At 48.0% G+C, this 23,066-nt stretch overlaps 1 protein-coding gene across 1 annotated transcript; it reads right to left on the bottom strand.

Annotated features, from left to right (window-relative positions):
• Window positions 1-3,883: 3,883 nt before the first annotated feature.
• KCNG4 (potassium voltage-gated channel modifier subfamily G member 4) lies at window positions 3,884-20,630 on the bottom strand. Its single transcript, XM_004377789.1, has 2 exons — window positions 19,902-20,630; window positions 3,884-4,654 (listed from the first exon to the last, which is right to left on the bottom strand). Exons 1-2 carry the CDS (start codon window positions 20,628-20,630, stop codon window positions 3,884-3,886), a joined length of 1,500 nt encoding a protein of 499 aa, XP_004377846.1.
• Window positions 20,631-23,066: the final 2,436 nt, after the last annotated feature.

Consider the following 23,066-nt stretch of genomic DNA (forward strand, 5'->3'; position numbering starts at 1 on the left):
TAGGGAAGTCATGAATTCCTTTGAGAATCTGGTGAAACGGGTGCTTTGCACTTTGAAATGCACATAATCCCGGAAATTCACACATTCCTCATGGAAACGCCTGGCTAAGAACCCTGGGACTGATTACTTTGTGATGGCCCTTCCAGGTATCACATTCTAAAGTTATAAAAGCAAAGCCATCAAAATAGAATCAATGGGCCCCCAGTACCTCCAGGATCAAGGCCCACTAGATACCTTCCACTGTACTGAAGAGTTAACCCACCCTTCACCAACTCACTTCTTTGGCTCATCTCATTCTGGCCAGAGAGAGGTTGAACCAAACTTTCAAAGTGATTGTTATGGATTGAACTGTGTATCCCAAAAATTTGTGTTGTAAATCCTAACCTCTATGCCTGTGGTTATAATCCCATTTGAGAATGAGTTATCTGTGTTACGTTAATGAGGTAGGATTAGTGTAGGGTGTGTTTTAAGTCCATCTCTTTTGACATATAAAAGAGATTAAACACATAAGTGAAAGAAGCACAGATGGGGGAAGACAGATGCCAAGCCATATGAAGATGGCCCAAGAACAGAGGCTCAAAAGAGACAAGGATATTTCTCCAGAGCCGAAAAAGACAAAGCCTTCCCTTAGACCTGGCACCTTGAATTTGGACTTCTAGCCTTCTAAACTGTAAGAAAATAAATATCTGTTGGTTAAAGCCACCTATTTGTGGCATTTCTGGTGTAGCAGCACTAGATAACTAAGACAGCGATACAACATGAAAATGGCTTGAAGGGAAGGCCATTTACTCTTTGCTTTCAGCTGGTAAATTTCTACCTTTGGCTATAGTCATGCCCATTGGCCTTAGAAAAAATGAGCATTTGGGGGATTACAACATCTCTTTTCAGCCAATGGGAATGAAGAAACTATCAACTTGCTTGTCACCCCTACTCCATCCAATCAGCATAGAGGAAAGGCTGCTCAGTCAAGGCTAGACTCAAACTATTTAGACCAGTCTCCTGGGACATTACCGGGCGGCAGGGGGAATAGAGCATTTAATTAAGCCCCACATGCAAGCAGTCAATTCCAATTTTCCACTTCTAATTTAGCGGAGAGTTTCAACTGGGCATGTATTAAGATACTATAGAATCTCTTAATGTCGGTGATGGGTTCTTCTAATTTTTACTTTAAATGTTCCTTTTAGCCCTGGCACTTTTTTTTTCAGATGTCTAGTATGTGAAACAAGAAAATGGAGATGCCTAGGTGGGAGCCAGTTATAGTCACTGGCAGAGCTGTAATGCGGAATAATTGCATCAGGCGTACAGCTCAAAAAAAGTCTTCAATCAGCAATGAGAGGGCTAGATGTGGGGTCTAATGTGGGTCCCAGGTCTTCCAGTGGCTGCTGAGGATTCCTCTGGTTCCAGGGGTGAGCTCACCACCACAGTACAAGGGGCTGTGGAAGAGGATTGATTGGGAGTCTGAGAGGGTGTCTAGAAATTCACACATTCTTATCGTCACACCCTGGGATGCAAAGCTCTGCCTGCTCAGCAGTCCTCTCCACCCACACAAGGGTGCTTTGTGGAACTCCAGTTAGAAAACCACAGATCTATTCCCGACCCCTCTGTTGATAGATGATGAACTGAGGCCCAGAGAGGGAAAGGGGCTTGCTCAAAGTCACATTGGGAGCAAAAGTCTGGACCTGAGCATCTTATACCCCCAAGTATAGTGTTAAAAGAATTAATGGAAGCATTGACCTTTTTAAACTTTGCCTGAGAGCAGCTATAAAAAAATTAGTCTGGAACAAAAGACTCATTGATGTTGTCCAAGATGCTTGGTGGCATAGTATCTCAACCAAATGCCCATGAGACTCTGTCAGTCACTTCTTGGAGCAGAGTGGCATGTGCAGGTGGGAATCTTACAGGATGTAGGCGCATTCCATGTGTGACTGGCCACCACCCCACTATGCAAAGAGCTCAGCTGGTGAAGTCTTAGCTTGAGGAGTACTAGGGGGCACCATGTTGACTCTTAGGGTCAACAGGGGTGGGGAAGTATGTCCATATCAGCTGAGAGGGCACTCTGAGGGAGCCAGAGAAAATGGGGGTTCCCTATGAGGCCAGGCTAGCTTGAAGCTAGATACTGGTGTAGGGTGTAGGGTGCTCCCCGGCACAGGGCCTTCAGCTGCTCTGACACCTGCACGTAGTGCAGTAGGTCTTCACTGAATACTAACAGAATGAATGAACAGCAAATAACTTCTTACTAGTATTAAAATGCTGAATGCTCTCACACATAGATTATATCAGGTTTGCAGGTGTCTCGACTACTTCATGTCACCCATTTGCATCCCAGTGTGCTTCCTTGAGTAGACTTACAGCCAACAGCAAAAACTGGCCGGGTCACTCATGAGACATGCCATCAAGACACCTCCCATATGTGTTCTGGTGGGGCGCAAAAAGATGACAGGCCAGGATTTGGCGTGACTTCTACAATTAATGACATGGGAGAGGTAGGCCCTTATATCTTGTCTGAACTACTGAACCATTCCCCATCCCAAACCAGTTGTCCCCTACCCCACCCAAACTCCATCATCATCCTCACCCACAGGTCTGTTCATATCACTCCTTTCCTCAAACATCAGTATCCCCCCCAAATCTACTGAAAGGGCCAGATTCTCTAGCCAAGCCCTCAAGGTCCACCACATTCTCATCTCAACCCACCTTTCCAGCTTCATCTCCCAAAATATCCTCCACTCTCAACCCTCCTTATCGCTCTATGAAGGCTTTTGCATCCATTCAAAATCCTATGCTCTTTTCTCTCTAGTCTCAGTATGTACTGCTTTTATCTCTAGTGATGGGGTCCTATGTCTGCCTCCTCCACTACATGCAAAGGGAAGAATCTGTTAATACATGAGTGAATAAATGAACTAATTAAAAGAAATTGAGAATGTGACCTTAGGGCATCAAGGAGCCTTGTCTAGGCAAGGGGCTAACCTTAAGCCTGCCCTTGCTTCTGCACCGAAGCTGCACTGTGTCCACCGGTGCTGCAACAAGAAGGCTTAGCTGAGGATTTAAAGCCAAGGTCCCTAGCAATGCTGGAAAAGCCAGTAGCAGGAGCAGCTCTCTAAAGGGACAATTTGGAGCCCTGTCAAGGCGAAGCATTGGATATCTGGAGAACCTCCCACCAAGAGTACCGTTGATTGAGGAGGACCTGCTGTGCTGGAAAGAGGCGCTCCTGCCCAAGACTCCAGGCATGTGAGGAGGGAGGCAGGCTTGCAGCCACCCACACCCAGTGTGGGATTTAATGCAAAGAGGCCAGTGCTGCCTTCTTGGCTAAGAGCTTCCAGAGCTGGGGGAAGGCAGCTGTGTTAGGGAAATACCTTTGGTGGTGGTAAGCAGAGAGAAAAAGTGTTGAGTCCTACTGCAACCCATGAAAAGGCTGACACCTCACAAATTTTGGGTGGGGAGATCTGATCAGAAGAGTTCCCAGGAAGGAGGGACTTAGAGGAAGAATGGAATTCTGTAGGCTTGATATTCAAATGTCAATGATGACCATGTCTATGAGCTTCCAGAACTCAGTTTGGGATGTTAAAGACTCAGCTGGGAAGGAAATGAGAATGAAAGGAGGCCAATCTGACTATCGAAACCGGATCTGCTATGTAAATGGACAGGAAGGGAGAAAAAGGCAAGTGAGATGGGTAAAGTCAGCCTGGGTCACCATGAGGGTCGAGAATCACACAAAGCCTGAACATCTTTGGCCTGAGTCCCTCCTAGCTTTGGGAACCTTCCCCCAGAGCTCTAGAGACCACCAGATGATCTATGGCTTGATACTGTGAGCTGGTTTCAGGCAAAAGCCATAGGTTGAAGTTGTAGGAGCCAAGCTCCCCATGTTTCCACGAAGGGGTTTGAGTTAAATGTAGTTGATGGGCGAGATAGGCCCTTCCAGGATCGGGTCATCCACGTCATTGAGGAGCTCGCGTTCGCTGGCGGTATTGGTGTTCTGGAGGCTGCGGAGGCGAGCTTGGACCTGCTCCTGCTCCTTCTTGAGCTCCAGGTAGGAATGGGAGAAGGTGTGGAAGATGGACGTGGCTGGGAAAGCCATGATGAGGATCCCACTGAGAATGCTGCTGAGAGCCACCATCTGGCCCGGCACACTGCGTGGGACCATGTCTCCGTAGCCCACCGTCGTCATGGAGATGATGGCCCACCAATAGGAGGCCGGGATGCTAGTGAACTCCAGGACCCGCCCAGACTCATTCTCAGCCATGTAGACCAGAGGGGAGAAGAGCGTGACGGCCACGCAGAGGAAGAGGAGGAGCAGGCCGAACTCGCGGGTGCAGCGGCGCACAGTGAGCCCGAGCGTCTGCAGCCCCAGCGAGTGGCGGGCCAGTCGCATCACGTACAGGATGCGCAGCGCCCTCAAGATGCGCAGAACCAGCCCCACCTTCTCCAGATAGGAGCTCCCGCTTGGCCTCTCGCCGTCCTCCTGGGGCTCAGCAGATACTGCGAGCGACACGTAATATGGGGAGATGGCCAGGATGTCGATGATGTTCAGGGGCCCTTGGAAGAACTGGCACTTGTTCCGGGCCTGGACAAACCGCAGGCAGAACTCCAGGGAAAACCAGGCCACGCAGATGGTCTCCACGATGAAAATATAGTAGCACTTTTGAGAGCATTCACCCTGGGGGGAGAAGAGACAACAAGAGGCAGGTTAGACAGTGGACCTGCAACAGCACTGGAAATGGTGGGAAATAACTCTAAGCCAAAAAGCCAGCCAGTATCTATTGATTGAGTTCTGTGGTGTAGACCCTTAGTTGTTCACCAAACCTGCTTTTACATAGTTCCCAAGTTGTGGCTGGGGACACAGGTGATCAGCTAGGTGATCACTCTTTCCAGCCTCCCTTGCAGCTAGGTGGGGCCAAATGACTAAATCCTTCCGTATGGGATGTGGACAGAAGTCATGTGTGCCCCTTCCAGATCCTAGACTTAAGATACAGGTGTGACCCCAAGAGTATGACCCCCGGACACCCTTTTAGCTCAGTAATGAAGTCACTCCCGAGGTTCATTGTTTAGCCAAAGATTAGACATCCCCATAAAACAAAACGAGACTAATGGGGCATAACAGTCCAGGGACAAAGACCAGAAGGCAGGAGAGGACAGGAAAGCTGGTAATAGGGAACCCAGGGTTGAGAAGGGACAGTGTTGACATGTCGTGGGGTTGTTAACCATTGTCATAAAACAACATGTGTACCAACTGTTTAATGAGAAACTATTTGTTTGGTAAACCTTCATCTAAAGTACAATTAAACAAAAGAGTCAAAAAGAAAAAAAAAAGATACAGGTGTGAGCTTCTTCACACTCTTTCCCCCTTCCTGTGAGCTGAGACCTCTCAGATGAGCCTGCATCCCAGTGTAGACCAGGCAGATTGGGCCAGCACCCCAGGGGAAGATGGAGTTCCAGGGTGGAGAAAATCGGGGTCTCAGAATGAGAGCTACTCACTCACCTAGATCCCTCATCATACTATTACACCAGCGAGAACTAAACTTCTCTTTTGTTTAAAGCCATTCTATCTTGAGGACTCCTTGTCATAGCAGCTAACCTTCATCTTAACTAATGTAAGCACCTCTGTTACACAAGACCACCACCCGTCTGTCAGTTTGTCATACTGTGGTGGCTTGTGTGTTGCTAACATGCTGGAAGCTATGCTATTGGTATTTCAAATACTAGCAGGGCCACCCATGGTGGACAGGTTTCAGCGGAGCTTCCAGACTAAGACAGACTAGGAAGAAAGGTCTAGCGATCTACTACTGGAAATCAGCCAATGAAAACTTTATGGTTATGGATCACAACAGAACATTGTCTGATATAGTGCTGGGAGATGCAAACATACCAATGATCATAAATATGGTGCAGGACCGGGCAGCATTTTCTTCAGTTATACATAAGGTCACCGTGAGTTGAGTCAACTCGATGGCAATTAACTACAACAATAATGTAACACAAGAGAGAAATAAAACTTCCATTTTGTTTAAACCCATTCTGTCTTGGGGCCTCTTTGATATAGCAGCTAACTTTCACCTTAACACCAGCACCTCTTGTGTACCATGCACTGCCTTAGTGCTGTCACTCGAGCCACATAATGATGCTGTGAGTAGGCAGTATGACCTCATTTGATGGTTGAGGAAATGGTTCAGAGCCACAAAATGATGTACCTGAGCTCACATATGTAGTAGGTTGTAGAGTCCACAAAGAGCGCTGGTGGCACAGTGGTTAAGAGCTCGGCTGCTAACAGAAAGGTCAAAGGTTTGAACCCACCAGTTTCTCCGAGGGAGAAAGATGTGGCAGTCTGCTTCCATAAAGATTACAACCTTGGAAACCCTATGGGGCAGTTCTACTCTGTCCTATAGGGTAGCTATGTTGACTGGACAGCATTGGTGGTAGAGTCCAGACTCTAACCCAGTCACTATATTTTGTAACTTAATCTATTTTGTGATTTCTTTGTCTGCCATCCCACACTCATTCATCCAACACATATTTATTGAGGGTCCACTTTGTGCCGGCCACTGTGCTCAGCTCCAGGGGTACAATAGCTGAAGAAGCAGACATAGTTCTGGGGGTGCTTGAAGGCTGGTGAGGGAGAGGGCTTGATGGAACTATTCATGCAATAGGCGTTTCCCTCACTGGATTCCAGCAAGGTGGGAGCTGTTCTGTACTTGTCATTGTGTTGTTCACCCCCGTGGCCCTGGCTCCTTAAAAGAGTAGTTCCAGTAGCCCCTGTGCTACACAGAGTGTGGTCCCTGGATGAATGGCATCAGCATCCCCTGGGAAAAAACCAAAACCAAACCTGTTGCCTTCGAGTCGATTCTGACTCATAATGACCCCTTTGGACAGAGTAGAACTTCCCCATAGGGCTTCCAAGGCTGTAATCTTTATGGAAACAGACTGCCACGTCTTTCTCCCTCAGAGAGACTGGTGGGTTCAAACCTCCAACCTTTCTGTTAGCAGCTGAGCTCTTAACCACTGCACCATGAGCGCTCCTTCTTCCCTTGGGGGCTTGTTAGAAATACAGAATCTCCGGCCAGTCCCACTCCATCCCTACCCAGTGAGAATCTGCGTTTCCAACAAGATCCCCAGGTGATTTATGGGCACATTAACATTTGGAAAGCACTGGTGGGTGGCGGGAAGGACTATGGTTCTCAGCCTTGGCTGCACTTTAGACTCACCTGTGGAGCTATGAAAAATCTTGATGTCCAGACTGTGCCCCCGGAGACTAATTGATTTACGTTAGGGCCTGAGCAGTCCAATTTTTCAAAAGCTCCATAGATGATTCTAATGTGGGGCCAGGGTTGAGAACTTGGCTATAAATATTATATACATAGTTGACAGATGAATGAATGAATGGCTGAAGTCAGTTGCCTGAGTGAAAAGCAAGATGTTGACAACCGCAGTTTTCTTTGGATTAAAATGCTGTGAAGTGGAAAAAGAAATCATTTCCAGTGCCTGGGCCTACATGAATACAAAATTGAAATTTTCTTTATGTCTGGCTGCAGGAGAAAGAGAAGCAGACAAGTCCACTTCAATCTTTATTTGCTTGTGCAAGATTGAGCAACTTTCTCCCTTTATGTCTGCCTGGTCGACTGAAGGGGTAGGAGGCAGTGGATGTGGTGTTGAGGACATGGAGCCCAGAGCCTGAGGCCTGGGTCCAAATTCCAGCTCTTTCACTGACTTAGCCAAATCATTTGGCCCCTCTGGACTTTCAATTCCCTCCTCCCAGAAGGGGCTTCCCTGAGAGGTGTAAGCAGTCAATGAGTTCAGCTGCTAACGTAAAGGTTGGCGGTTTGAATCCACCTAAAGGAGCCTCAGAAGAAAGGTTTGGTGATCTACTTCTGAAAACTCAGCCATTGAAAATCCTGTGAAGCACAGTTCTACTCTGACACACATAGGTTCGCCAGGAGTCATAGTCTACTGGTTACCCCCGAAGGGTTGTTGTAATAAATGGAAATAAGCTATATAAAGCACTTAGCAGGATGCCCCAAGGATGTTGTACCTAGCAGGCACACAATACATTGTAGATATTTCTATGAGATGATACAGTAGTCATGGTCACAGGCAATAATAGCCTGCCTGGTCAGTATAAGGATAGCAATGCCCTCTTTCTACCTGGCATTTCACAGGAAGCCAAAGAAAGTCTCCAACACAGTGAGAGGTCTTAGCCATGACCTCCTGGGATTTGCATTAGGATCCTAGAGGGCTCCAAGTTTTGGATCCTGATCCCCCTTGGTCTTACCACTAACTTGCTGTGTGACCTCACAGCCAGCCGTCACTAGCTCTCTCTCTCTGCTTCAGTTTCCAATGAAGAGGTTGGAACAGAATCATATTTCTCAAAGCTGATTCAGAATCTCCTGTGTCACATTCCCCTGAGGTGCTTGTCATAAACGCAGATTCCTGGATTACAGAATCTCAAAACCCTGGGGTGGGGCCCAGGAGTCTGCACTTTGGGAAGCTCCCCAGTTGGTTATGAGGCACCTGGAAGTTTTTCAGACTCTGATCTAGATTTTCCCTACAAAGCCTCTTTCTCCTCTGACATGCCGGGGTGTTTTTCCTTGGCTTAAGGGACTCTTTCAGTCCAGGAGTAACTTTACCAAACCAGTAACGCAACAGCTCAGGAAGGTGACTCCTGAGGCTGAGAAGGCTCCTTCGGGTTCCCTCTCTGCCTCTGGCACTTGCGTTTGGATATTCAAAGCATGCACCACACACCTCCTCCCCTCCGGAGGCCTGGCCTGCCGGCTACTTCCCCGCACTGCAGCAAGTGTCTGCCGAGTCACTCCACCTGCATTGCTGCTCTGCTCTGCATCCTTAAACCAACTTCCTGTCGCTGGGCGAGGAGCAATGGCCGCAGAGCAGCATATATAGGGTGGTGGAGATTTACTGGGCTCGAGCTGAGGAAATAACTCCCAGCCCAGCCAATGTTTGAAGAGATAAAGAAAAAGGGAAAAAGTTCTTCTCTCTCTAAGGAAGTTTCTGGCTGTATTTTGCAGTGAGGGTGAACAACCTGTCCTGGTTTGCCCAGAACTTTCTGGACTTGACCACTGGAAGTTTCACTTCCCGGGAACACCCTCAGTTCTGGGCAAACCGGGCTGTTGATCACCCTATTTGCAGCCCTCATCAGCAGCATGAATCAGGCATGCTCTGAATCTTCATGCAAAGAAGGAGAAGTTAAGTCAACCCCGAGGAGGCTGGAAGTGTGAAATATTTGGGTGAGACGCTACAACACCGATGAATCTCACAGCTGAGATGTTGGGCAAAAGATGCCAGACACAGAAGAAAGCCCATTGGATTTCCATTTTCAAAAACAGGCAGAACTCATGTAAGGTGCACAAAATCATCAATGCAGCGATTGCCTCTGGGTGGGTAGGCGTTGGCTGTGAAGGGACATGACGGAGCTTTCCGGGGTGATGGAAATATTCTATGTTAAATATTAAGTATGGCTTATTAAATAGATGTGTGGCTTACACAGTACATCCATTTGTTAAATTATACAGCTAATATTTCAATATATGTAAATTTTGCCTATAAAACCGTAAAATAAAAATAAATCTAATGATAATAATAGTAAGCGATTAGGGATGGGAGTGGGCAGAGATAGAGAGGAAACAAGAATGGCAGATTGTGGACAATTGTTAGAGCTGGGTCATGGCTACTCGGGCATTTGTTATACTACTCCATTTACTTTATATATGTGCTGAAATATTCCATAATGAAAAGTTAAAAAAAAAAAAAAGAGAAAAATCAGGGTAAATCAGGGTCAGAAATCAAAGCCACAATGAGATACTACTTTACATCTGCTAGGATGGCTATGGATTGCTACGGATAGCTATGGAGTGTCACAGCGGCTGCAATGATGGGCTCAAACATAGCATCAATTGCGAGGATGGCGCAGGATTGGGCGGTGTTTCATTCTGTTGTATGTAGAGTCGCTACCAGTTGGAACCGATTCGAGGCCACCTAACAAGAAAAACATCAGGATGGCTATAATCACAAAGACAGACAACAACAAGTGTTGGCAAGGATATGGAGAAATTGGATTCCGTGTGCATTGCTGGTGGGAACGCAAAATTGGTGCAGCCACTTTGGAAAACAGTCTGGCAGTTCCTCACACGATTAAACATAGAATTACCATATGATCGAGTAATTCCACTCCAGGTACATACTCAAGAGAAATGAAAACATAAGTCCACACAAAAATCTGTACATGAATGTTCACAGCAGCACTATTCACAATAGCCCACAAGTGGAAACAACCTCAAAATGTCCATCAACAGATGAACAGATAAACAAAATGTGGTACATCCATAAAATGAACTATAATTTGGCCATAATAAAAGTACTGATACATGCTACAACACGGTGAACCTTGAAAACACTATCTGAGTAAAAGAAGTCAGTCACAAAAGGCCCTTATTGTGTGATTCCGTTCATATGAAATGTCCAGAACTGGCAAATCCATAGAGACAGAAAGTAGACTAGTGGTTGCCAGGGGCTGGCAGGGTTGGGAATTGGGGTTGACTGCTAATGGGTACCAGGTTTCTTTTGGGGATGATGAAAGTGTTCTGGAATTAGGTAGTGGTGAAGGTTGCACAACTGTGTGAATATACTAAAAAACACTGAATTGTACACTCTAGAAGGGTGAATATTATGATATGTGAATGATATCTCAGTTAAAAAAAAAACCCGGGTCCAAGTCTAAGCTTGCTGAGCCAGCCCAGGTGAGGCAGTGGGTGGGTCCTGTGGGCCTTACCCGACTCCTTCCCCAAAGTCCCCCGCTCCCCAGCCCCTCTAAGGGGCACCAGAGATGGGCCGTTTGGACTAGCTGCCTGGCAGTTCTACAACTTCCACCTGGCAGGAGCTGGTCTTGACCTTGGAGCCTTCCTCACCTTCACTCCTGCCAGCACCCCCTCTGGAATACGGCTAGACCAGCCACTTCTCACCTCCGCTGTGGTGGCCCCTAGTCCAGGTCCCTGCTGCAGCTGTGGCAGACCTCCCTCCTCCCCCTGCCTGCGTTCCACCCTCTGTGCCTCTGGCCCTGGCCTCCAGCTCCGGCTGTTTCCTCCAAGACTCCCTTGGGGCCTGGCTCAGGCATGGACTGCTGACTCATCCTCCCTCTGCATTCTCCCAGCCCCTCTGCCATCTCTCCCCTGTTTCGTGCCCCCTCCCACATCCTCCCCACCCTCCGTATCCCCCCAAGCCTCAGCCCTTCCTCCTAGGTCCCCCCCTCTGCTCCCAGCTTCCTGTCTCTGGGACACAAGCAGATCCATGATCATCTCCATCTGTCGACCTTGGGCTGGCTGGCCAACTCTCTGATGGTGTTTCCCTTCTGTAATGTGGGGAGGGTAGTTCTTACCATGAAGGGTACCTGTGGGCACTAAATAAGGCCCCCACCCAGGGAGCATTTCACACGCTGCAATCCTATATACAAACTCCCCTTTATCAGATGACACAAACTTGCTTGCTGAAAGCAAAGAGACCTTGAAGTACTTACTGATGAAGATCAAAGACTACAGCCTTCAGTATGGATTACATCTCAACATAAAGAAAACAAAAATCTTCACAGCTGAACCAATAAGCAACGTCATGATAAACGGAGAAAATATTGATGTTGCCAAGAATTTCATTTTACTTGGATCCATAATCAATGCTCATGGAAGCAGCAGACAAGAAATCAAATGACATTGCATTGGGGAAATCTGCTCCAAAAGACCACTTTAAAGTGTTAAAAAGCAAAGACATTACTTTGAGGGCTAAGGTTTGCCTGACATAAGCCATGGTATTTTCAATCACCTCGTATACATGCGAGATGGATTGACACAGTGCAACAATGGACTCTCGCATAACTATGGGCATGAGGATGGCACAGGACCGGGCAGTGTTTCTTTCTGTTGTACGCAGGGTCGCTATGAGTCGGAACCGATTCTACGGCACCTGACAACAACACCAACATATGCAGGCAAAAGCTGGACGATGAATAAGGAAGACTGAACAATTGACGCCTTTGAATTACGGTGTTGGTGAAGAATATCGAATATACCATGGACTGCCAGAAGAACAAACAAATCTGTTTTGGAAGAAGTGTAGTCAGAATGCTCCTTAGACTTGAGGATGGCGAGACTGTGTCCTGCATACTTTGGACGTGTTATCAGGAGAACCAGTCCCTGGAGAAGGACATCATGCTTGGTAAAGTAAAGGGTCAGTGAAAAAGAGAAAGACCTTCAATGAGATGCACTGACACAGTGGCTGCAACAATGGGCTCAAACACAGAAACGATAGTGAGGATGGCACAGGACCAGGCAGTGTTTTGTTCTGTTTTATGTAGGATCCCTATGAGGTTGGAACCGACTCAATGGCACCTAACAACAACTCAGGGGCTAGCATAACGAAGGTGCTCCCCAAATTTAATATGCTCTCCTGCGTTTTCCCTCTGACCCCTGCCCCAAAGGCTGACCAGCACTGAGTTTCTCGCCACCCTCACCCGGGCAATTTGGATGTCTGAGTTCTCATTCCCTACAGGTTTGAGTCAATTCTTGCTGGAAAAACCAAAACCATACCAGTTGCTGTAGAGTTAATTCTGACTCATGGCAACTCCATGTGTGCAGAGTAGAACTGCTTCATAGGATTTTCAAGGCTGTGACCTTTCGGAAGCAGATCACTAAGCCTTTCTTCCCAGGCACTGCTGGGTGGGTTTGAACCGCCAACTTTTTAATTAATAGTTGAGCTACTAACCATTTGCACCACTCCAGGTCTCCTCATTAAAAATGCTAAATGCTTAGCTGGTGGTCGTGTGGCAACTTCTTGGGGCCTCAGTTTTCTCATCTCTAAAAAGGGGTTATGGTGAAGATTAAATTAGGAAACAGAGGGAAATAAGTAGCAACTGACCAGGCACATAGTAGGTCTCTAATGTTTATCTACTGCTTCCCCATTTCATGGTGGTTCTCCTCATACAGAGATGGCCAGCCACCCAAATCCATGGGGTCGCCTACTCCGGCGGTCACTGAAGGACAGACCTCGAAGCCCTCCAGCTCCTAGCAGGGTCAGCACACAGGGGACCCTCCCTAATGGTTTGTTGTTAGTTGCTGTCAAGTTGCCTGTGACTCCTGATGACCTTATGTATAACAGAACAAAACCTTGCTTAGTCCTGTGACATCTTTAGGTGGTGGCATTTGAACTGGGCATTAAAGGGAGCCAGGAAGTGGACCTGTGGTGACTGGGGCGTGTGGACAGGCAGAGGGAAGAGTATGAACCCCCAGAAGTCAGGAGAGGTGGGTCAGTACCGGAAATAGGAGTACTTCTCACCAGGACACAGGGAGACTCAGCTGGGGGAAGAAAACCCAGAAGGTGAAGAAGAATTCGATAGCACAATTACCAAATGTCACTGAACACAGAGAAGTGACAAAGAGCAGAACAGTTCTTTATGGAGCTGATTCATGATCCAAGAAAGGTACCAAGGAGCAGAGGGCGGCAGGGAGGAGGGGGAGCAGTAGCACCAGGCTTGTTATTAAAGGGCGATGAGAGGGGGAATCAAAGCCCAAAAGGTAGGCTGCATCTGCTTCCGGAGGATGTTGCTCCAACGGGGGCCCCCGGTGATTCCACCACTGGGTCTTTTAAACATTTGTCTTTGTGCTTCCTTCTCCAACCTCCACACTAGTGAGATGCTCAAACTATAAGATGTGAGGGAAGTCTGCGATGTCCCACCCCCAGGCCCCACCCCCGTTCTGCAGGCATTCCCTGCCTCTGGGTATCACAGAAGGCATTTCACACGCTGCAATCCTGTCTGTGCAAACTTCCCTTTTGCAAAGTCCTCTACACTTTGGGGCAGGAGTCAGTCTTAAGTGGGAGGAGAAATAAGCAAAGGCTGATAAGGGCTAGTAAAGAAGGCAGGGTCTGTGCCTGTATTTGCCACCACTGAATCGCCAGCATATAGCAGGGCCTCTGAAAAGATTTGCTGAATGGATCAGTGAATGAAGAATGATCAGAGATGCTGGGACTGGGCAGAGAAGACCTCAGAGCTGCAGAGCCGCTGACCCTGGTGCTTTGGATGGAGGTGAGGGGAGGTTGATGCTTACAGCGGGTGGAAGGAGTGTGGAGCTGGGTCCCAAAGGATGGGGGGAAATAGCATGTGCTCACATTGAGCCAGCACCCGATAAATAGGATCTCATTTCATCCTCATCACCACTCTCTGAGGTAGGTGTTGTTGTTGGTGGTGGTGGTGGAGGTTGCCATTGAGTCAGCTCTTACTCATGGCGCCCCCATGTCTGTCAGAGTAGAACTGTGCTCCACAGAGTTTTCAATGGCTGATTTTTTCAGAAGTAGATTGCCAGGCCTTTGTTCTGAGGCACCTCTGGGTACACTTAAACCTCCAACCTTTCAGTTAGTAGATGAATGCTTTAACCATTACAACACCCAGGGATTCCAGGTATTATTACTATTATACTCGTGAGGAAATAGAAGTGCAGGGAGGTGAGTGACTCTTCAAGGGCTGAGCCAGATTGTTGTGGCTGGGCTGGGATTCAGACCTAAGACTATCAAACTAGAAATTCTGGTTTCTTTGCATGAGAAGACACCGTCTGCAGTTGGAGCATCTCAGTAGCAATAAAGAGGAAGAGAGAGGTCAATAAAGAAGGCGTGAGGGTTCACGTGCAGCTGCCAGGGAGGATCGGCCGCCCAGCACAGGGGGAGAGGTACTTCTGACCACAGCATTGCCTGGCCAGGGCCCTCGGGGCACTTGGAAAGGGCGCTGGGAGAGGGCCAGCGGCATGGAACATAAAGCCAGTAGACTTGGCAGAGGGAAAGAAAACAAACCTGCCAAGGGGCAGCAAGGAGGCCAGGCCTCGAGGGTGCAGATGTCCAGAGCAAGAAGGATGTGAGGGTCAAGGAGTCTAGCCCCGCATTTTACAGTGGGTAGACTGTAGCCCAGGGAGGGGATGTAACCTGCCAGAGTCTCCCAGTGCATGGGGGAGAGAGCCAGAACAGACCCCAGATCTGAGTCCTGCCAATTGAAGGGGTGCGTGAGTGGCAGCCCATCTTGTACCTGGGGGTGGTGTCCTTGGGGCATTACCAGTCCCCAGAAAGAGAGGAGGTCTCTTGCCTTTGTCTCTTCATCTATAAAGATGGAGCCAGGATGCTCAGAATACAAGCTCCAACGAGGTAAGGAATTTGTCCTTTTTTTTTTTTTAAATCGTATCTTGTCTCCAGCAAGGAGGCTGGGTGGCACAAGCTGGTTTGCACTGGGTGCTAACCTAAAGGTTGGCAGTTCAAATCCACCCATTGGCTCTGTGGAAGAAAGGCATGGCAAACTGCTTTCATAAAGATCACAGCCAAGAAAACCCTATGGAGCAGTTCTGCTCTGTAACACATGGGGTGGCCATGAGTTGGAATCGACTCAATGGCAATGGGTTTGAGTTGTTTGGTTTTTCTTATCTCCAGCACCTAGAAGAATGCATGCAGCTGGCGCTTAATAAGTGTTGTTGGATGAATGAAAGGACACGTGTTTAATAATGGTGACACTGATGGCTGACATTCAGTGGGCAATTCTATGTCGGTGTTGTTCCAACTACTTTACACCAATATTCTTTTAATCCTCACCATAATCCCTTGTAGAGAGTGCTAGTAGCATCCCCATTTTACACATGAAGAAACTGAGGGTCAGAGAGGTTAAGTGACTTACCCAAGATCACCAAGTAAGAAAGCGGTGAGCCCAAGACTCAAGCCTAGAGCATCTGCACTCTTAACCATTATCATGGACAGAGAAGCACTTTACAAAGTCCACTGCCTTTAGAACCGATAAATGTTGCTGAGGTCTATACTAGCGGCAGGGTGCCCAGCATTGAAAGACAGTGCGGTGTGGCTGTAAGGGGTCAGATTTTAGACTTAATTAAGCAGAGGTGGGCTTAAATCCTGGCTCTGCCACTTGCTACCTGTGAGCATAAGAAAGTGATAAAACTTCCCTGAGCCTCAGTTTCTTCATCTGTAAAATGGGGGTAGCAATGGTATTCACTTCCCAATGTTGTTGGGAGGGTTAAATAAATCCATCATCTCAAGTGCCAGTCTCAAAAGGGACACTTAATAAACATTCGCTCCCTCAAGGAAATCCAAACCTTCAAAGTTTTATGTTTTAGGAGTGCTCAGGCACTTGGCTTATTTACACCACCTCCTCCCTCCTCTGTTTTAGTTTGCAATCTCAGGCAGATATCTTTTACCCTAACTACCAAGTTTACTCCAAGGGATGTTGCTGTGAGAAGTTAGAAACGATAAAAGGAAAACTGTTTTCTCAGCATGTGATATAAGCCTCCAACCCACCATTACACTTCTTCTGCTTTTACCGAGAGTTCCTACGGGTCAGACCCCCGGGGGTTTCTTCCCCAAAACGAGCCAGCTGAGATGGCAGCATTGATTGATGTGCGTGGAGGTGATCAGCACCTTCAGGACCAGACGTGCCCCATGCCTCTGTGGCCCGGCTGCCCTGAAGGCACTGGGCAGCATCAGCAGCTGGTCCTCAGAACAGGACTGCTTTCAGATGATGTCCCCAGAGGGCAAATATGAAATCCAAGGCACGCGTGCTAGGGGAGAGAACATCATCTTTCTATGCAAATGCAAGCGCAGTCTTAAAAGCAGAACGCCTGCCCTCCACACAGTCCTCTGTGCCATCTTCGGCCAGCCAGCTCTGAATTATCTCAACAGAAAGACAAGCTCACTGGGGGCTGCACGCAGCGGACTCTCTGGGCAGCACACAAAAACAGTTTCATTAGAGAGAAAACATAAAGCTATTGAGACTGGAAATGGGCGCAAATCCCTCTCATTTCACGGATAGATGTGGCCATCTGATTCCTCGGCTCAAACTTCAGCTGCCCAGTTCTGCAGACCTCTCTCCCGCCTCTAATTGGATATCCTTAGTCACGTTAAACCAGGCCTGCATTCATACCCTTCATAATTTCAAAGCACTAGGCTTTGCAAAGTGCTTGTCCCTCTGCACAATCTGAACCCTGGCTCCTCCAAGGCTTCCCTCTCTCCGGAAATCCTGTAGAGGGACAGGTTTGGGGTGGTCCAGGGGTTCTTTGCCACCTGGGACTGGGCACCCGTAAGGAATGGGGTGAGGAAGCTGCTTGGTTTGGTGCTAGTGTTTTAACTGCAGAGTCCACATGTAAACAGCTCTGTAGACAAGCAGGCTCCTGACTCACATGATTTTGTGCTGAAGAATGGAAAATGCCTGTGATTGGATCAGCAGTCTGTCCAGGCAGAAAAAAGCTGTTCGTAGGTTCAAGCATTTTGGTTGGTTTGTTTTAGGGCGAAACATTTATAGGTTGGACAAGACACATTTTATTTAACAAATATTTATTGAGAGCCCACTGCATGTGAGGCCCTGGGCTGGCTCTTCATCCTAGTCCTTTCTATCTGGAAAGTTCTCCGACTCTACCATGTTGCCTTTGGATATATCTTTAAAGGAAGGAAAACTGGTGTCGACTGACTACTGTTAGGAGCCGCATACAGCATGCATGGTCTTATATATGTATTTTGTTCATAGGCTGTCTGTACCTACTATAATGTAACTCCATAAGTCACGGCAATGAGGAGCCATGGAGGAGTATAGAGCAGGAGAGGAGCAACATTTTAAACTAGGAAACAACCCAGTTCTCAGTTTGAAGTTCTTCACCAACCTTCCTAACAAAGCTTTGGTTGTCATCTCACATCTCAGACCATCTGGTCCCCCGAGGAGTCTTGGGGTCTCCCACAGCTCCCAGGAAAGAGAGTTTGTGAGTGGGCAAACCAAGCTGTTTGCACGGGCCTCCTGGTGTAGGGTCACTTACAAGTCACCGCGTCTCTGAGTTCCCTGTCCTGTGAGACTGGCTGACAGACTCATAGTGAAGTAGCAAGCAGGAAAACTCAGGGCTGAGACTCTGCCATATTGGCGTCTTTACTATGTGACCTCGAGGAAGCCAAACGTCCTGTGTCTCAGTGTCTTCATTGAAAACAGAGCTAGGACACCCATGAGAATGTCAGCTCAAGAAGGCAGGAATTTTGCCTGGCATAGTGTGTGGCACAAAGCAGCTGCTCAGTACAGGCATGCTGAGCACAATTGAATGCTTGAACCCTCATAGCAACGTCACCCATTTTATGAAGAAGGAAACTGAGGCTCAGAGAGGTGGGAGAGGCGAGACTGGGCCTGCCAAGCCCACTAGGACCTGGCATTGCTTTGTCAATAACCAGAGTCCAACGACCAGAGACAAGATCATGGTAGACAGGACCCCGGTATGACTTTCGTGGTACCTAGGCATTTTTGCCTTCATGAGCCCCTTCCTCCATAAAAAAAAAAAAATTAAAAATTATTTTTTGTGACTAACTTAGTATAGGGATAAATACGACTCAAACTGGGTTATAATAATTTTTTTTTCTGATTAAAAAAAATTAAAACATTTTTGGCTGCTAACCAGAAGATTGGCAGTTCAGACCTACCCAGTGGCTTTGTAAGAGAAGAACTGGCCATCTGCTCCTGTAAAGATTACAGCCAAGAAAACCCTGTGGGGTAGTTCTACTCTGTCATAGGGGTTTGCTATGAGTCAAAATTGACTCAATGGTACCTAACAACAATAACAAAAGTCTCGTGGGCCCTAGGCACTTTTGCTTCCATGGACCCCTTCCTCCAAAAAAATTATTAAAAATTATCTTTTACAACTACCTTGGTATAAAACCAGGAATCAAACCCCTTACCATTGAGTCGATTCCTACTCACAGTGACCCTATAGGACAGAGTAGAACTCCCCCACAGGGTTTCCAAGGCTGTAAATTTTTACAGAAGCAGACTGCCACATCTTTCTCCCATGGAGTGGCTGGTGGGTTCGAACCTCTGATCTTTTGGTTAGCAGCTTAGTGCTTAACCGCTGTGCCACCAGGGCTCCTGCTTTGGTATAGAGATGAAAATAATCCAACGTCTTGTGGGCACTTTTGCTTCCATGGACCCCTTCCCCCCAAAAAATTATTAAAAATTATCTGTTACTATGGCCTTGGTATAAGATAAGGAGCCCTGGTGGAGCAATGGTTAAGCACTCAGCTGCTAATTGAAAGGTCAGTGGCTCAAACCCACCAGCTGCTCCATGGGAGAAAGATGTGACAGTCTCCTTCCTTAAAGATTACTGCCTTGGAATCCCTATGGGGCAGTTCTACTCAGTTTTATAGGGTTGCTGTGAGTAGGAATCAACTCGAGGGCAATGGGTTTTGATATAAGATGAATACAGTCCAAACTGGGTTATATTCATTTCTTCTTTCCGATTTTCATGGGCCCCAGGCACTTTTGCTTCCGTGTACTGCTTCCTCCAAAAAAAAATTACTAAATATTATCTTTCACTATTGCCTTGACATAAAGATGAATATAATCCAAGCTGGGTTATAATAAATTTTTTCTTCTGATTAAAAAATAAAAAATTAAAACAGTTTTTGTGGGGCTGTAAAAGTCTCACAGCAGCCCTGGTGGCTCAATGCAGTTTGAACCCACTCAGAGGCTCCAGGAGAGAAAAGACCTGGCCGTCTGCTCCCATAAAGATTACAGCCTAGGAAACCCTATGGGGCAGTTCTACCCCGTCACACGGGTTCGAAATGAGTCAAAATCGACTCGATGGCATCTAGTAAGAACAACAAAAGTCGCGCAGGCTCTAGGCGCTTTTGCTTCCATGAACCCCTTCGTCCAAAAAAAAATTATTAAAAATATCTTTCTCGAGTGCTTTGGTATAAGGACGACTATAATCCAAACTGGGTTATATTCATTTTTTCCAACTGATTTTAAAAGACACTAAAACATTTTTGTGGACTCCCGAGTGGCCGTGAGCCCCAGGCGCTGTGCCCACCGAGCGTGATGCAGAAGTGGACACTGACCAGCGGCCACTCACCTTGTCCTCCTCGGCCCTCAGGTCGGGCATGGTGCTGACGCACAGGCTGACCGCCGTGGTGGCCACGAAGAGGATGGACAGGCACGCGAAGACCTTGCCGGGGAGCCCTGACTGAGGGTTGTCCACCATCTCCCGCAGGCGGTCCATGAGGAGCCCCCAGCGCGAGGGGTCCTCCACGGGGCCGCTGACCTCGCTGTGCCGATGCAGCTTCTCCTCGTTGTGCAGCTCGGCCAGCTCCTCCAGCCTCTGCAGCAGCTTCTGCAGGCAGCACCGCTCCAGCCTGGCCTCCTCGATGCCCCAGTAGGTGAGCTCCTCCCGGAAGGATAGTGCGCACATGTCTCGCAGCAAGACCAGCTTCCCGGCCGCCAGGAAGCTCACGATCACCCCAAAGGCACTGGGGCTCCTGTCGAAGAAGAACTCCTGGCGGCCCTCATCATAATCGTCGCACAGCTGGGTGATCTCCTCGTAGTTACGGCAGAACTTGAGCTTGCTCAGGCGGCTCAGCGGGAACTCGTCCAGTGTGCTCCAGGGAAGGAGGTACCGCCTGCCCCCCACGTTGACCAGAATCTCCTCCTTGAGGTCAGCTGCAGGGCACGTGTCCAGGGCATCCACCTTCCGGACCCTGTGGTAGTACAGGCCCTTGGTGGATGGCGGCTCCAAGGGGCCAGGCAGGAGCTGACTGAAGGAGCTACAGGAACTGTAGGGGTGGTTTCTGGAAGGCATGGACATTGCCAAGATGCCCCGATAGACGATGTGGATCTACCCGTCTGACACCCAAAGGGAAAAGAGCAAGAGGAAGGGGGAGCAATCAGTCTCAGGGCAAAGAATCCCTGCTCTCACGAACATTGTCTTACATTTGCTTTCCTACAACTGCATTGACATAATTCATTCTTTTAACCACTCACTCTGCATGTATTTACGGGGACTACTATGTGCTCACGAGCAGCCACCACTCGTCTGTCAGGGGAGGCTGGCATGTTGCTATGATGCTGACCAGGTTTCAGCAGAGCTTGCAGACTAAGACTAGGAAGAAGGGCCGAAAACCAGCCAATGAAAATCCTATGAATCACAGCAGTCTGATCCACAATTGATCGTCGGGATGGCACAGTACTCCACAGTGTGTCGTTCCGTAGTATATGGGGTTGCTATGAGTCAGGGGCCATCTCAATGACAGCTAGCAACAACCATCCCTACATGCTTGGGATGTATCAGTGAACAAAACGAGACAAAATCCCTTCCCTTCCCTGGTGGAGCATAGACTCATATCTCAGTAGACTCTCTCTGGAACAGACATTACGTGGTTTGGGATTTGAGTAATTTGCTCCTGAGCTGGACAAGTTTGAGCTGTGCCCCTCAAGGCTGTGTGGTCTTGGGCATGTGGTCTCAGTGTTATTCATTCAAATTACAAGACATGTACCAACCTTGCAAGATACCAAAAAAACAAAAAACAAAAAACAAACTCGTTGCCATCGAGTCGATTCTGACTCATAGTGACCCTATAGGACAGACTAGAACTGCCCCATAGGGTTTCCAAGGAGCGGGTGGTAGATTCGAACTGCCAACCTTTTGGTTAGCAGCCGAGTTCTTAACCACTGCACCACCAGGGCCCCTTGCAGCGTGTAAAAATAGAGCCTCAGAGTGTAAGCTCTCAAGTCCACTGCCCTCACTGAGTGTCACCATGGTGGCTTACTCCCATCAAACCCCTTGCTTGGTCTGTACAACTGGGATGGTGATAATGTACATGAAGTGTGCATAAAGAACACTTCTAGATGCTTCTGATGGGCTAGGCACCGTTCTCCATCCTTTCCTCACATGAACTCATCTCAGCAACCCCATGAGGCAGACATTAGCATCTTCATGTTACAAGGGAGGAAATCAAATCACAGAAGGTTTAAGTAACTTGCCTGATGTTTAGCCTGACATGGAGGAAAACTCAGGAAATGCTAGTTCTGGAAGGTTCAATGAGACAGGACTATGATGTGCTCTGCACAGTGTCTGACTCTCAGTAGATGCTCCACAACCACCAGCCTCCTCCTCCTGTTTGCTTTCTCTCTTGGAGGACTTTGCTAGGAGGGTGGAGAGGCATCCTCATGCCTCCGATGACAGCACTCCTCCTGGTTTACTGGGTGCTTGTCTTGCCACCCTTGCTGTGTGACCTTGAGCCAGTCGCTCCCCCTCTCTGGGCCTTGGTCTCCTTATCCGCAAATGAAGGAACCTCTAATAGTGCTCTCTCCATTCCAGACCTATTGGGGCTCTTGGCTTAGCATAAACGCTTTAGATTCAGCTAGCCCATGCATTTAGTTAAAACACTTTCTCCACAATCATTCTCAGCCTGCGTACCCTGCAACCATTTCCTAGGCTATTCTTCCCAGCCAGGCTGTTTGCAAAGCATCTGTAACCCTGCATTGCAAGACGCATTCCAATCAAGAGGAAAACTTGGCAGCTGAATGGAAATAGAAGTTCCTCTCAATTCCAGAGCCGGTTGGATTCTTGCGGACAAGGAGTTGAATCAGCTTATGCATTCACACTTGCTCACCCTCACAGCATCCTGGAATTCTGCATATATTACTTTGTTCATCACGCAGGGCCAGGGGAAGGTGAGTAGCCTCCAGAGAGAACAGTCCTCTGAAATCCAGGGAGCCCTTCCCCCAAGCTTTCTCATTTTCTCAGTGCAAAAACCAAGACTCAGAGGGCTCCAGTGACTTGTCCAAGGTCACACAACAAACCTCAACCCAGTCTAGGATGCTGCCTCCCCACCTGGGGCTCTTTCCAAAACCCAAGAGCTGTCCTTTCTGTATTCACTGTACAAACTCAACTTTTCAATGCACTCCCCCCTGAAACAGCTGGCCAGCAAAGCTCCTCTCAGTGCCTGGGAAAGGTACTCCAAACAGCCCTCTTGGAAATGATGTGTAACAGCATCTGGTCCCTTCCTGCAAACCCCTGCCCCTGCATCAAACACCAACTTCCCCGAAGTTTAACTCACCCTCCTGCCTCAGGGAGCCTGATTCCAGCTGTTCCTTGGCCACGCAGGGGGAGCCCATATCTCAGTGGCCGGGGAAGAGGTCTGTGGTGGAGCTGAAGGGAAAGAGAAAATCCCAAACACAGCAGTCTTTGGCAGAGTTAGTTTCCAACCTTTCTTGTGCCTCCTCTAGAAAGCAGAAGTTC

The sequence above is a fragment of the Trichechus manatus genome, unplaced genomic scaffold (assembly GCF_000243295.1).
Source record: "Trichechus manatus latirostris isolate Lorelei unplaced genomic scaffold, TriManLat1.0 scaffold00053, whole genome shotgun sequence".
NCBI classification, from domain to species: Eukaryota; Metazoa; Chordata; class Mammalia; order Sirenia; family Trichechidae; genus Trichechus; species Trichechus manatus.

What these genes read in the sequence shown, in the direction of transcription:
- KCNG4 (XM_004377789.1), bottom strand. Translation starts at nt 20,630, where the DNA reads ATGTCCATGCCTTCCAGAAACCACCCCTACAGTTCCTGTAGCTCCTTC. An exon ending in TGAGGGCCGAGGAGGACAAG is followed by an intron (nt 4,655 to 19,901) that starts GTGAGTGGCCGC and finishes TTCTCCCCCCAG; the next exon opens with GGTGAATGCTCTCAAAAGTG.